Genomic DNA, 14812 nt, shown 5'->3' with positions numbered 1-14812 from the left:
TAAGAGTGACATAAACATGACATGGGATGTGTCATGAACATTAAGGACACTTTGAAGTAACATTAATGCTCATGATACTTGTCATGTTTCTGACAGGCTTGTGTGACTCTTATGCAGACACCTTCAAAATAAAGTGTTACCATATCTTAAGCCACAAAGGCATGTTCAAAAAAAGTCATTTATTTCTCTTAAGTTACATAATTTACACACAGTGTTATTACTATGCCAATAGCCATCCTTTGTTACATACTGTTTGAGTGAAATGATCAATAAATGACATATGTTACACTTTTGGTGAAGTTTTTTGTGTTTCCTGCAAAACTTGAAAAAAATACTTAGGCGATTATTTTAACAGGGTGACGACATGGAAATATCCAAATTATCTCACTTAATTAGTGATGACAGGAAAAAAGCCGTTTGAAAAATGAAAAACTGTTAAAGTAACAAGCGCGTCGAGCGTCACCATGGTTATAGAAGCTGCGTTCTGTTGAGCGTGGGGGCGTGATGTATCATGGGTAAAAAAAAGTTGTTTGCAAATCAGTTCCAACGCTGCTAACAGAGACGAGCACAACAGCGAGACTTTTCTTCAAATATACCCAAAAAGGTGGGTTACGAAATATTCACACTTCTTGCAAGGGGCACGAGACAGTGTGCACATACGCTTTGAAGTAAGGTGGCATAATAATTAGCATTAAACGTTAATAGCACGTTAGAAAATATTCAAGCCTTGTTAGCTAACGTTAGCTAACAAACCCTAGCTGTCTCCATAGGCTACGTTAGCCCAACTTTGCTAACCGTTTAAACGTTATGTTTTTGTATTGTGTGTCACTTAAAAGTTGCATAGGTTTGTCGGACATTACTTAACCGATAAAAAGCCAAATGGCATATCCATAAATGTCGTTACGCTAATCAAAAACCTCTCTTTCTTGTCTTTAAAAATGAAACCAAACAATATATTAAGTCTATTAAGAAATTACCAACATGAAAGCTATAAAAACTGAACTGAATTTATGTACACTTTACAATGTTTTTGTATGAAACCTTGCCTCTGTATTGTTGAAACCCCCTGACGGCGTTATGTTGGTGTATTGTCTTGTATTGCACCATGTTGCTTTATAAAGTTTCTAAAAAGTAAATAAATAACTTAACCGATGAAAGCCACACAACTAATGGAAAACATACACGTGTCGACTTTGTGTTTTTCATCGGCTAGTAATGTCTGGACGGAGTATGCCGACCTGTCCTGCCTCTGCGTCTACGGGCTTCAGCTCGACTCCTGTCAAAACTAGCCAGAGAAAAGATCACGACACATTCAAGGGCATGGACGACGGCGTCCTAACCGACGAGGAAGACACATTCTCTCTGCTCTCTCCCATCTATCATGACAGTTTTGACAGTGATGAAGACCTGGAGCCCAGCCCAGCTTCACCTAGGCAAAGCGACAACTCCAGACTCAGTGTCTCACCAGTCAGGTACTGTTGCATTTTTCAAGCTTGACATACTTTCTTAACGGACCACAGACTGCATTTTTAATGAAGACGAATTTAAGTATGGTGTAGATAGAATATGTATAATTGTACATCCTGTTGTTATAGATGTGAGCTACCAAGAACACCTTCAGTGAAGATGTTGAACGCAACTGGGGAGCCTGCAAGTTCACCAACTCTCAGTGCATGGGAAATATGGCTGGTGAACAAAGCAAAAGAAGAACGTTTAAAATTGGAAAGACAAGCAGAGGAGGCAAGCCACAATTACTTATTATTATTTGTTATTAAACAATTACTTTTTATTTGTATCGCTGTATAACCACAGCAGTGGATACTTCCCTGATGTTCTCTATATTTCCACATTATTTTCTCCCATACATACTTTTTTATTGCATCCGGTCTGAAATTAAGTGAAACATTTTATATCCCCTGAATTAGGAGCGGGTACAGAGAGAAAGAAAAGAACAACAGGAAAGGGAGCAGGCACATAAAAAGATTGTCATGGAGGACAAGATCCAAGAATGGCTAAAGATGAAAAGAGAACAGGTAGATGTCTTTCACTTTAAATTCAGTAAAACCACACAAAGCACCATTGCAGATTGGCTGTTATTGGACATAATATTGTTTGATTACACAATAATGCTACACTATCCAATGCTGACATGTCTTTTTTGTCTTTTCTTGTAATCTAAGGAAAAGCACGAGCAACTGCTAAAACTGAGCAAAGTGGAGGAGGAGATACAAAGGCAGCAGGAGAAACGGAGGGAGATTGAACAGAAAGCTCAACAAAAGTACCGAGACTGGCTGCAGAAGAAGAACCAAGAAAAAATAGAAATGGAAAAGAAAGAGAAGGTAATGTGGATATTTTTAATAGCTATACTGCTTTTAATTAAACTATTGTAAAACCAAATGTTGTGTTATTATTGGTGGCCATAAATGGACACATACTGATAGATCCTTTAATATTGACAGGAGGAAGCTGCTCTGAAAGAGGAGCAGGAGAAAGAGCGCCACAGAAAAGCAGAGCAGAAGTTTCAAGACTGGCTGGCAAGAGCCAATGAAAAAAGCAGAGCGAGTCCAAAATCACCTTGCTACCCAACAAGTAAGGTCATTTCTGTAATCTGGGAATTGTTAACTAGGTTTTATTAAGTTTGACTAACTGAAACATATACAGTAAGTGATCAAATCTATAACAGTAGCAATATCATAGTTATATGTTTCAGGCTGCATGAAATGTGATTGTAACTAATTGCTAATTTGTTTAATTTGCCAAGATGATATTTGTAAATCCGTTTTTATTGCTTTGATTTCTTCCAGGTCCCTATGACAAATCCTACCCATCCCCCAGTTTCTACAATCCAATCCCATGGAAACCAATTCATGTTCCTCCTCCAGAAACACCACTCAAGAAAACGTCTGTCAAGAAACCTCAGAAACAAAGAAAATGCCAGCAAAGCCCCTGCACTGCTTTAAGACTGAGAAACTCTGTCAGTGCAGCACAGTTGCTGCAGAGGAGATGACACAGCAGACCGACATCTATGACTGATGCGGTAGCTTAGTTACGGATCAGAAAGGATTTCTTCACCACTCATCCACCCCACCACAGCTCATGAACTTAGACACTGCTGAATCACAGAAGTATTTCTGCTCACTAATATGAATGTGGTCATTAAGCTACCATATTATTTATATTTTAGTTTGTTATGTTGTACACTGGAGCAATTTTGTAGTATTGCATTAGCTAAAATGTGTGTATATGTCTGAATGTTTATGATTTTTTACATGATTTTACCAAGATGTCTGTAATTTGTTCTGATACTTGAGTCAGCTTTTATATCATAATATCTGACTTGAATGTTACCATCGCTAGACGTTTAAAGGCCTGGACTTTATTTTGATTTATTGAATCAATTTGCTCTTGGATGAAAATATATTTGGATAAAAGAGGCATTATCAGAATAATTTCCCCTGTTGTCCTTGTCTTATCTGTGACATCACTACATGGCCAACACAACCACATTTAATTGCATTTATATAGCATCAACCATACACAACCACACTACAGAAAGAAGGTGGCTGGTGGTCACAGCCAAAGATAGACCCAGCTTGGTCAAGTGCCCCTCATACTCACTCATTGTTCTGTGTCCAGCTGTGCCTTGTTCTTGTGGGCTGAGATGACGACAGAACAAGTGAGGGGGTGGAGAGGGAGAGAGAGAGGGAGAGACTGATTCAGATTCAGAGCAGTATGCTCATTCTGTCTTAACATCTCACTCTGATATCGATGTATGCAGCCTGAGGTAAAAATATTTTAATTACACTTTATGTTAGATTATACGGTCTTTAACGACATCCTGTAAATGCGTCGGTCATGTTTTGTTCTTGCTTGTTATGTGCTTAACCCCTTTCTGTTGTTGAGTGCTGTGGAATGTGTTAGTTGACAGTAGTCAGCAAGGGGGCTGATAGTGAGGGGCATATTTAAAGGGACAGTTCACCCCCAAATCAAAAATACATATTTTTTGTCTTGCCTGTAGTGCTATTTATTAATCTAGATTGTTTTGTGTGTATTTTCTTTCTAGTCAATTTCCCACATGAAACTGTTCACAACGTCTTGTGGATTGTCTTGAGTAACTGGATTATGTATTTTAAAATGTCTTTTCATTTTGAGCACCACAGCCAACCAAGTTCCGTCCAGTCCCATATATTCGAGACAAGACCGATATCTCCAACGCTCGCCAAGCCACCCCAAAACAATCTAGAATTATTAATAAGCACGACAGGTAAGTAAATTCGGGCATGAAGTGTTCCATTAAGTGTACAAAAAACAACCTGGGGTCCAAAGGACAGTTGAGATAAATGTCAAGTATTTACACTGTCAGAAGAATTTAAATTGTTTAAGCTGTTTGCTCAAGGGTATTTGCATAATGAGTCTTGTGAGCAAAATATGTCTTCATAAAGATATATGCTTCTTTTCAATGTCAGCCTCCAGCACCTTGGCTTTCTGTGTATTTCTGACTCTAAATTGGTCTAACTGAAATGGTAAGTCATAACCAATTAGTTATAAAACAAACTAGAGCTCAAAGTGTCTAAATCTGTTTACCCCTAGCCCCTATCTACATATTTGTGCCTGAGCCAGTAGTTTTCATAATGAATGCTGTTCAGGTCATTGAGTTTTATTTCTTCCTCTTTCAGGTGTTGTGTACGGTTACAGAGCCTGAGTAGAAAACCCATATCCCAGGATGCAGTGGTGCAGGTGGGCTGGCAGTTGGAGATCACACCTCCCAAGACAGGTAGGAGGCGTGCCTATAATTGTATCAGAATGAAAGTGAGGGGAGAGGTGTAAAGGGCAGATAGTGACAGTCTAAAGGGCAGCAGTGCACACTAAACTTGTGTTTTCAAGAATGTGTTCGATATTGTAGCATCGACATGGAAACAACTTTGGATGCTGACTTTCATTTTCAGGAAAAAGGGAAGTTGAACTTTGCTATGGGATAATTAAGCTACTTTTGGAGTTTGTGAATGCGGCTTAAAATGACAAAAGAAGAAAACTATTGGAATAAAAAGTGGATTTACCAGTGAAATTATTCATCTTTTTTTGATGTTTTTTCTCATTTTTTTTCTAAATCTCTGACTAGAACAACTTTACCTGTGGATCACACATATTTAGCTGGAGCCAAACAAATTGTTACTACAGCTTGTATTAAGCTTAAGATGTGCCCTTTTTTCTGACAAGGATATGACTGCAGTGTCTGTAAACAGTCTCTGTTTTTATTGACACAACTCAGAAGGAACCAGTTCTGTTGCATAGAGGCACAGAGGTCGTGGATCTAGTGTTTAAGCCTCAGTGTGTGTTTTTGTGTATATATTCCTCCCTTCACCATGCAGTCTGCAGGGCCAGACATAGAGGACTCTTTCGACTTTCTTTTCAAAATCATCCTGGTTGGGGATTCAGATGTGGGGAAGACCTGTGTGGTCCAGAGCTTCAAGTCTGGCATATTCATTGAGAAGCAGCAAAACACCATTGGGGTCGACTTTACTGTTCGTACCCTGGATATCGATGGCAAGAAGGTGAAGGTAGGTGACATCCACTCTGCCTTTGTTTCACTCTTTTTTCATTTAGAAGTTCAGTTATGCTCAGACATATTCCTAGATCACAGCTTGTCATTTCCAAACACATGATTACATTTGATCATGGACATATTCTGCAAAAAAAAAGATATGTGAGACGTGTCTGTATCTACTCTTGTCTTAAAGTAAATAATCCCTTTGCCTGTTTCAGTTAATAAAACTTCGAGAAAGAGGTGTGCCTCACTGCTTCCTTCAAATGGCACCATCTGTGTGTTAGCTTTCTGGGTGTGTTTGATTTGGTAACTGCATGAATGTCTTGTTATGCTAATTAGTTTAGGGTTGTGTGCACAAGCATGTTTCGAAAAGAACTGATCGCTGTTAGACTTTACAGCATGTCTGAATTATGTATGAAGTGTGTTTTGAAGATAGGCAACACACCTCCAGGAACAATTCAAAGCAACTATAAGGTATTTTAATTTTCTGTTGCTTTTGGCGCCCCCTGTGGACAAAAGCGGAACTGTTTCCCTTCCATGAGCACCACTGCCTTGTGTCAAAAAGTTCTTGATCTCATCTTTTCGCCCGTGCTCTATCACTGTCCCTTTTTTTTTGTTCTTCAGGCAATCATTTTCTTTTTCTCTTTGCTGTTCATAAAAAAATCCCTAAAGGAAAATCTCCTTATGCTTCCTTTTAACTGGCGAAACATACAACTCACTGTGCATGGGAAAATGTAGACATAGGCTCTTATGGTCTGCATGCTGTAAATCGTTTCAGGGACAGGAGTTAGGAATAACTACATAGAAATAGCTAACCTTCTCACTAATGGTTTTGTTTGCTCATGAAGGTCATATCAAGGCTTCATTATTAAATTGAGACTGTTTTGTAACCAGTTAACCCTTTATCAGGCAAAGAACTATATTTTGTAACTTCAGGTAATATTTCGAGAAAAAAGTTACTAGTTAGTTACTAAATTTACTAGATTAAAGTGGCAAATTTACAAGAAAAAAAGTTGCAGATTTAAGAGATATAAAGTGGCAAATCTGCGCGAAAAAAGTCGCAGATTTACGAGAAAAAAGTGGGAGAAAAAAACAACTTTTTTCTCCCAGATTCACCACTGTAACCCTTAATAGGCACTCATTGAAATAATTGCAAATTCCAAATTTCAACCCTAGAGAATATTGGAGGATATTACATTCTGACAGAATGTATAAAAAAACATACGAAAATAATATTTTGAGAAAAAAGTTTACCAGATTAAAGTGGCAAATCTACAAGGAAAAAAATGCGTAGATTTATGAGATTTAAAGTGGTGAATCTGGGAGAAAAAAAGTTGCTTTTTTCCCACTTTTTCCTCGTAAATCTGCGACCATTTTAGCGCAGATTTGCCACTTTAAATCTCTTAAATCTGTGACTTTTTTTCTTGTAGATTTGCCACTTTAATCTAGTGAATTTGCAACTTTTTTCTCGAAATATTACCTGAAGTCACCAAATATAGTTCTTTGCCTGATAAAGGGTTAATAATGTCTTGTAGTTGCTTTCAGTCATGTTCGATGGATTTGTGCTCTGTGTTGTTTTTGCAGATGCAGGTGTGGGACACAGCAGGACAGGAGCGTTTCCGCACCATAACTCAGAGCTACTACCGCAGCGCCCACGGGGCCATGGTGGCCTATGACATCACACGTCGCAACACATTTGAATCTGTTACTCACTGGATCAGGGAAGTGGAGCAGTTTGGAGCTGCCAGTGTGGTACTGATCCTCATCGGTAAGTAGAGTGAAAATTAGTTGCTTTTATGTTGATTATTAAACCCCCACTGCAAACCAGTGGTTACCAATCTTTTTTTTTTTTTATCTGACAGACAATCTGTACCTTTTTCATTTTCTAAACTCATGTACCAACCTGTCATTCTCTGGTTGCAGCTTTTATATCATTATAAGCTGAATATCTCGGATTTGGACGGCTGGTCTGTTTAGCTGAAACAGTCAGTAGATTAAATTATATGTCAGCTGACAGAAAATTATAAAGCTATTTATTGGGATGCACTGGTCCAATTTTTTCAGATATGTGAGCTCTAGCCTTTAGCTGATACCGAGTACTGATCCTAGACCAGTGTTTAATTAATAAGCTACATGGCTCACTGTGTGGAGGTGACTGGGATCATTCTTTTATGTGTAAGGCAGCATCCGACTTGACTTAAAAAACTAAGTCTAATATAGTAAATAAATGCATACATACATAGATAAAATGCACTGAACTGTTATTTATTATTACAGTGATGAATAGTGCACCAGCACCTTGATAAAGACATCTTTAAAGGTAACAGGAATTGAAGTGCAAAGCTGTTAACGCAGCACCAATTTGGTCGGAAGTTAAACAGGAATTAATATCCCAGTATATAATTTACATATAAAATATAAACATAGATTTGATTTGAATAGATTGGGCCCATCGTCACAAAACCTTATCAAGTTACTTGTGTCAGTACCGGCCTGATATCTGTATGTGATCTGTGCATCCCTTATTTTGAAAATCAATTTATCCTTAAGCAAAAATGCTCAACACTGTCTGGTTCCAGCCATTCAAATAAAGGATATGATGCTTTTCCTTGTCTTATAAGATTGTAAACTACTTATAGTACTGTTGGTTGGTCACAGAAATCCAGTAATATCAATAAATCATATTGGGATCTGGTAAACTGTGAAACATTTTCTGTAAATTTTATCGATGAAACAATGAAAGTGTCAGATTACATGTCATAGATTGATAATAAAATATACGTATTTAATTGTGCTTTTGGTAATTTGCTCTTTTGATAGATTTGACCTGTGTTAACTGTCAAAGCCTCAGTGTTTTCTTTTCAGATCAACATTGTGCTCTAAATTCCATGCCCGCCATACAGATATTTCCTCCACTTCTGTTTTCAACACTTCCTGTTCTATTCATCCTAACAGGTAATAAATCAGACCTTCAAGCTCAGAGGCAGGTGTTGTTCGAGGATGCGTGCACTCTGGCAGAAAACAACGGTGCGCTGGCTGCACTGGAAACCTCAGCCAAGGAGGCTCAGAACGTGGAGGCGGCCTTCGTCCTCATGGCCCGGGAGTTGCTGGCACGCAACGGCATGACCATCATGAACGAGATTTCCCGAGACTTGCCTGAGTTCATGTTGAGTAACAGCTCCCATCCGGTCCACGGCACTGCGTCTTCAGATAAAAAGTGTGGGTGCTGAGTGGACTGAAGCAGGGACGTGTTTATGTTTGAAAAGTAGTGTTGACAATTTAAGAGAAACTACAAATGTACATATTTTGACTTTTAATATTTATACAGTTTGGAGGATTAGTAACAGGTTTTAAATGGTGGCTGCTTATCAAATGGATTTTTGTAATATTCTTCTTGGGATAACTGCTGCTGAATGTGTAAAGTGACTCCAGCATTACAAATGGCACCTCTGCTGGAAGACTCTGTGCTCAGATTGTACAACAGTATACACAATGTTTTCACTCGACAGGCAACTTTTTGTGTCATTCATCCTTTTTAATTGTTCTTTCATATTGTAGGTCTTCTTCAGTACACAGTTTTAAACCCTTAGTTGACACCTTACAAACCATATATATATAATAAAGCAGTACATTGTGAAATTTTCACTATTGCTGCAACTTTAAATACATTTGTCTCCCACAAAATCCTTCTCTGACAGACATTTACATTAACCCTGCATAAGATTTTCAACACATTTCCATTTGACAGAACAATAGCACCTTTTCCTACTGAAACTGTGGTACATATAATTTTAACCGTTTCATAAAATACTAAAATAAAATGACCGTATTTGTTGTTCAAGTTTAAAATCAAAAGTGGTGAGGTACTAAAGTGAGACCTGGTAACTTAATCTCATCAGCATTAGTGGTTATGTATTCACTCTAGCTTAAAAACAAATCAAGCTGAAATATGATAGCAGTAAAAACAAACAGCAGGACTGGTCTAGTTAAGACCTGTTGGTTTTGGAAAAGCCAAGATGACCCAGTTAGGTAGACAGTTGTGCAAATAATAAAATCCATCTTTATCTGGACATGTTGTGTCAGATGATCCAGCAGATGTGTCTTTACAGAGCTCTTTCTGGATCAAGCTGGACTTTTTCCCAGGTTAAGATGTAGCTTTGTTTCAACTCTCATCCATTAACCTACAGATACTATAAAAATCTGAGTGGAGTGAATATCCACGTAACTCAACACCTACACTTACACACAATCTGTGTGCGTTAAAAAAAAGCTAGAGAGGTGACAGAAACCGAGTTGTACAAAGGCAAGAAAGGACACACACTTGACTTTATAAAGGTAGCAGGTAGTCAGTGGAAACAGGGAGGTGTGTGTGTTGTTCATGAAATGTAAAATGCTGCAGCAGTCTGTGACACACTACCACACACGACCAGCTTAAAATGGGCGCAACTCTTCTATATTTAGTGTAAAAACTGCATATTGGTATTTTTGCAGCTGATTATATGGCACTGAAAAAAAATCTCTTTAGAAAAAAGCCACTGAAACAGCTATATCCCTCCTATTATAATAACAGACATATCTTAGTGAAAAAACACACTAAAATCTCCTGCTGCTACTAATGGTTAAAGGTCACTAGCTGTTAGCTGGACGGCTGTGTGATGAAGCTACTGTTTGAGCGCCACCCATCCTACTTCAGAGAGCAGCCTTCCTGCTGAAACACCAGCTCCACCGCCTCCTTCACATCCTGAACAATAAAGGACGGCTGCGTGAGGCTGGGGTCGAAGCGGAAGTCCCTGTGACCGTGGAAGATGCGCTGCTCAGTGACAGTGGCGGCTCGGTCTGAGGGCAGCTCCTGCTGGTCTCTGCTGTATACTCCTGTGCACACCAGGATGGAGCTACAGCCCTCGGGGAGGTCCTCCTCTGCCCCGTACGCACTGCACGCACCACCTAGTTCTGCTGATGTCATTTTGCGGGAGTCATCAACAGTTTCTGCCAAGGGGTCCGCACCTCCTCCACCACTCTTGGCCTGCATCTGGGCTCTGGTACGGCGAGAAGTCTGAAGGTAGTGGTTGTAGAGGTTGGCGCCGTATATGTCAGCCATGGGGTTATCACTACAAAAAGAGATGGCGTAACAACACATTTAAGGGGACATCATAACCTTTCAGAAGGTTAGAGGGCTGATTTAAAGACACAGTTTCTAGTATGACCTGTGTTCATTTTTCTGTGGACTTAGCATTTTGATACTTTCATTCAGTGAGTTTACATGCACAGTTTCTCTTCTGCACATTCTTGCATATAATTTGCACTAAGTTGTATATAGTACATTGTATATTGTATACACTTGTGTACATTGTATATTTATCTTAAATTTTGTGTGAAATTTGTGTGGTCGGCTTAAACAAAGAAATGTCCCTGCTGTGGGATTAATAAAGTCAATCTAATCTAGTTTAATCAAGCTATGCTTAAAATTTGAGTTTTGGAGTCCTCCTCAACACTAGGTGGCGATATGCGCTGTTTCAGCGGGTTGATACGCCTCCCTTTCCAGTTGACCTATCACCTCATAATAAACAAGTGGAGAAAGGCGGGAAACCATCGTTTTGGAACAAGATGGATGGCGATTTTGAGGGACAGACAAGAACGCCGGACGCTGTGGAGGGCTACAACAGTAGCCTGTCTTCAGTTCGACACTTTGCAATTGCTATTGACTCGGACCTTCTGCGACCGGCTACTGCGACCTTTTTTATTGTTCTGGGGTCATACGCTAGTGCGGGGGGTGGAGCATGCGCATATGCATTGTCTTGTCATACATGTTTGCGAAAATCCTATTCCAATCGCATTATCTGGGTGTCTTAATCGGAGTTGGAGAACTCCGACAAAAGACGGACAAACACGTTTACATGCACTTCAGTTGTCCAGTTATAGTTGGATTAAGGCAATAATTTGTTTTTTCAAGTGTCATGTAAACATACTGACTTTTCTTATACAGCATCTAGACCTGCTTTGAAATAAAAAAACATAAGACATAAACTTCTTTAAATATGGGGCCGTTAAAAGGAGCTTTTATTTTTAAATCTAAGTTTTGGTGTTAGGCAAAAGGACAAACAGCATCATTCTGAAATGTAGGTCAAAAGTCAAGAGAAGTCTGACTCACCCTATAGCATACAGCCTCTTCACAGGTGTAGTCCAGCCGAGTCCCTCAGCCTGCTGTCTAATCAGCAGCTCAGCGTAGTTATAAGTCACCACACTGGGTTTACCAATCAGAGCCTCGTACTTCAAGTCATAGCCTGTGACCTTCTTGTACAGGCTCTCTAAGGACACCAGGAACATGCCATGCCCAAACCTGTGAGACAGGAACATTCAGTATAATGACACTGTAGTGACATTCACACACTTTATTGTTGTGTCAGGCTGTGATGCACTCTCTTATGTGTGTGTTCTTCTATTTTCTTCTAAATGGGGCCATTATTAGAACTATTGATATCAAATTGTCTTGAAGATCATTTTTGACTAGCGATTGAGACCATAGTGTTGTCCTGAAAAAGATTTCTGAGGTAATAAATCAAGTGACAAGTTTTCAAATTTTGCACTGAAATGAATGGGCAGATTTTTTTGCAGCCAAACATGGCACCCCCTGCTGGAATTTTTGGTAGATGGCAGGCTTAAGGCACTTCCTGGTTGGCCTCCATGCTCAGACACGTATACATTCAGTATAATGACACTGTAGTGACATTCACACGCTTTAATGTTGTGTCAGCCTGTGATGCACTCTCTTATGTGTGTGTATATACTTGAGACACACATACTGTACCTGGGATTCTTTGCCTCGGCCATCCACAGCAGGTCCATGTTACAGGCCAGGACCGGGATGTGAGGGTACTGCATCGAATTCCAGGTATTGTCCGGGTTCCCATTTGTCAGGAGCACGTCAACGATCAGCTGGAGGTTCGTCTCCCATCTGATTGGCTCACCAAATAAGATGACAGCTGAAGGAACAAACAGGCTGATAAGATTATGACATAAAAAACAGCTTATAAACTTATAGGGACGATGTTGACTGTGTGGAAACATACCATCTATTGGTCGTAAGCCTTTGGTGGGTGGAATCTGTAAGACATTATGCATGATCAGTAAGATATCTCACTCATCTGTGAGTGACATATACTGGCTTCAGTATTGATACAACTTACACTGTCTTTGGGCCTTCTGTTGTGGTCTACAACGTCTAGAAGAGGATATGCATCTCTGAGGGTATCTATAGTAATAACATCCTGAAAGCCCAGGCTGGTGTTTGGTGTGTTAAAGTCAAACACAAGATGAGTTATGAGCCACAAAACACATACTGAGTAAATACTTTGATCTAATAAAAAATCTCAGATATCACAATGGGAATGTTTCATTCTATAATTTACTATATTTCTTTATATATTAGAAATTAATTAACCACTGGCTATTCTTGTTTAGAAAAGAAAGTGTAAATTAAATCCAAGGCTTCAAAAATCACTTCAATTAATAATAAAAAAAGGGCTTAACTGAGACAGTCAGAAAGCAAATGGAAACAAAGGGTGCAAAGATCAAGTCCTGATAACAAAGTGGAACATGAACAAAACTGCACTAAATAAACAGAACATGCATGCTTTAAGGTCAACATCCAGAGGGACTGCAGAAACCTAGATATAATATATCCTTGATATAAGACAGGATACTTGTGTGCAACCTCTTCGATAGGCCCCTGTCCCGACACCAGCACACGCATCTTGTGGAACTGGGTGAACATTCGCAGAGGACTGTGGGACAGCATCACCTGGTCTGGAGACACCTAAGAAAGAAGATGGATGTCAGAGTGGAAAAAAACAAACAAAAGACAAACAAAAAACAAACAAAAGACAAGCGACACTTCCAGTAATTTAATGTTAAATGTTTACCTCCACATCAAGCATGTCTGACAGATGCTCAGCTTTGGTCTGCCTCATGCAGTTCCCAGCATTGGTGACAAACACAACAGGCACCCTGTATTTCCCGTTGCGGTCCACCAGGTCCCTGAAGCACTCCTTGGCTGCAGGGATCGGTGTCCTGCCCCGCACCAGAACCCCATCAATGTCAAAGAGGAGCCCGAAGGAGCTGGAGCCCTGAAGAGGGAGCAGGGACCAAAGAGTAGTGGCATGTGCAGTATGAAAACATGGGGCTGTTCATTAACTTGCTGCGACAATACAGGTCGATCAGTCATCATGATCTCGTCACTTCAGACACATGGAACTATGGAGGACTTTGTTCCCAGAGTATATCAATTACAAAGCACAGTTTTATTGGAGTAGATAACTCATTAATAAATGAACATAGTACTGAGGATGAAACTGCTGTATGCCAAACACCCTAGTAAGCATGTGTAAAAATATGTTAATTTAAATAAAGTTTGAGAACATTCACTTACATGGCTATAATTTCGTGAGGCCGAAGACGATGTTTTAACTTGTTTTGCTGCTCCTTCACAGCAAGACTTCAGCAGCTGCCAACCGGTTTTCAAAGAGCTTATTCTCTGCATTTCTCCAGGCACTTTGTGTGTAAAAGCCGGCAGGTAAACAACGGAGCTGAGCTAGCTTTAGCTGAGCTAACGGTAACGGTCTACTGACGACTGCAGGAATGGGTCATGGTACCTCAAACAGAGTCAACACTAAACTTTGCGCTATGTCCTCCTGCTGAAGTCAGAGTAGCTGCCATCATTCAACAAACAACAGAAACCGCTGAAGACAATGAATGCGCATGCGCAGTGCCGGTTATCTGCCGGAAACTGTTAAGATTTGTTTATGACTGGAGTTTAAATGAAATGAAACTAAATCACTCACTTCACAACTGAAACTTAACCACAAAGTGAAACATTTTTTTTCTTAGTAATTAATATTATTAAATCTTATATCACAATTTTCATTTTCAACACAATTGACTTTCTGTAAGATGTAAAAGTCATGTTAGATTTATTTAATTGGAAATGCTGTTTGTCGAAAATATTAACTGTTTACTCTTTAATTTATAAATGTTATCAAATAAAATTAGCCTTTATCTAATTTCATTGTTTATTTACTAATTTTCTCTTCTATTCCCTTTGAGATGATATGACCGTTCTTTCCACTTATGACTCAAATCTTTGGTTAAAATAAAATGGAAATTGAAATATGTTTGATAGTTATATACAGTATAATGCACATAATTATTTTTTTTTCCTTAAATTACACCTCAAAATATATTTTAGAAAACCTGAGGTGAGGTAAATAAACT

The 14812-nt window shown here is 39.2% G+C and overlaps 3 protein-coding genes across 7 annotated transcripts; 2 read left to right on the top strand and 1 right to left on the bottom strand.

Moving 5' to 3' along the window:
• The first annotated feature begins 471 nt into the window (after positions 1–471).
• On the top strand, positions 472–3449 carry ccdc34 (coiled-coil domain containing 34). The gene is made up of 7 exons (XM_059334974.1): positions 472–604; positions 1214–1472; positions 1596–1740; positions 1926–2033; positions 2181–2339; positions 2460–2589; positions 2805–3449. Exons 2-7 carry the CDS (start codon positions 1216–1218, stop codon positions 3005–3007), a joined length of 1002 nt encoding a protein of 333 aa, XP_059190957.1. The 5' UTR covers positions 472–604; positions 1214–1215; the 3' UTR covers positions 3008–3449.
• A 250-nt stretch (positions 3450–3699) lies between these two features.
• Positions 3700–9191, top strand: LOC131973121 (ras-related protein Rab-19). 5 transcript variants are annotated; one of them, XM_059334984.1, is made up of 6 exons: positions 3713–3784; positions 4161–4264; positions 4677–4774; positions 5370–5558; positions 7130–7313; positions 8501–9191. In XM_059334984.1, the coding sequence occupies exons 3-6, from the start codon at positions 4724–4726 to the stop codon at positions 8773–8775; spliced, it is 699 nt and encodes a 232-aa protein (XP_059190967.1). In that variant the 5' UTR covers positions 3713–3784; positions 4161–4264; positions 4677–4723; the 3' UTR covers positions 8776–9191. The 5 variants fall into 5 exon arrangements, with proteins under 5 accessions (XP_059190966.1, XP_059190963.1, XP_059190965.1 ...); XM_059334983.1 differs by having other exon boundaries at positions 3700–3784; positions 4153–4774; XM_059334980.1 differs by having other exon boundaries at positions 3707–4264.
• hdhd5 (haloacid dehalogenase like hydrolase domain containing 5) lies at positions 9090–14313 on the bottom strand. The gene is made up of 8 exons (XM_059334972.1): positions 13971–14313; positions 13465–13668; positions 13246–13358; positions 12730–12823; positions 12613–12646; positions 12351–12525; positions 11694–11882; positions 9090–10653 (listed from the first exon to the last, which is right to left on the bottom strand). The coding sequence occupies exons 1-8, from the start codon at positions 14079–14081 to the stop codon at positions 10230–10232; spliced, it is 1344 nt and encodes a 447-aa protein (XP_059190955.1). The 5' UTR covers positions 14082–14313; the 3' UTR covers positions 9090–10229.
• Positions 14314–14812: the final 499 nt, after the last annotated feature.

The sequence above is a fragment of the Centropristis striata genome, chromosome 6 (assembly GCF_030273125.1).
Source record: "Centropristis striata isolate RG_2023a ecotype Rhode Island chromosome 6, C.striata_1.0, whole genome shotgun sequence".
Classification (NCBI taxonomy): Eukaryota; Metazoa; Chordata; class Actinopteri; order Perciformes; family Serranidae; genus Centropristis; species Centropristis striata.
This window is presented reverse-complemented; position numbering and strand designations above follow the sequence as displayed.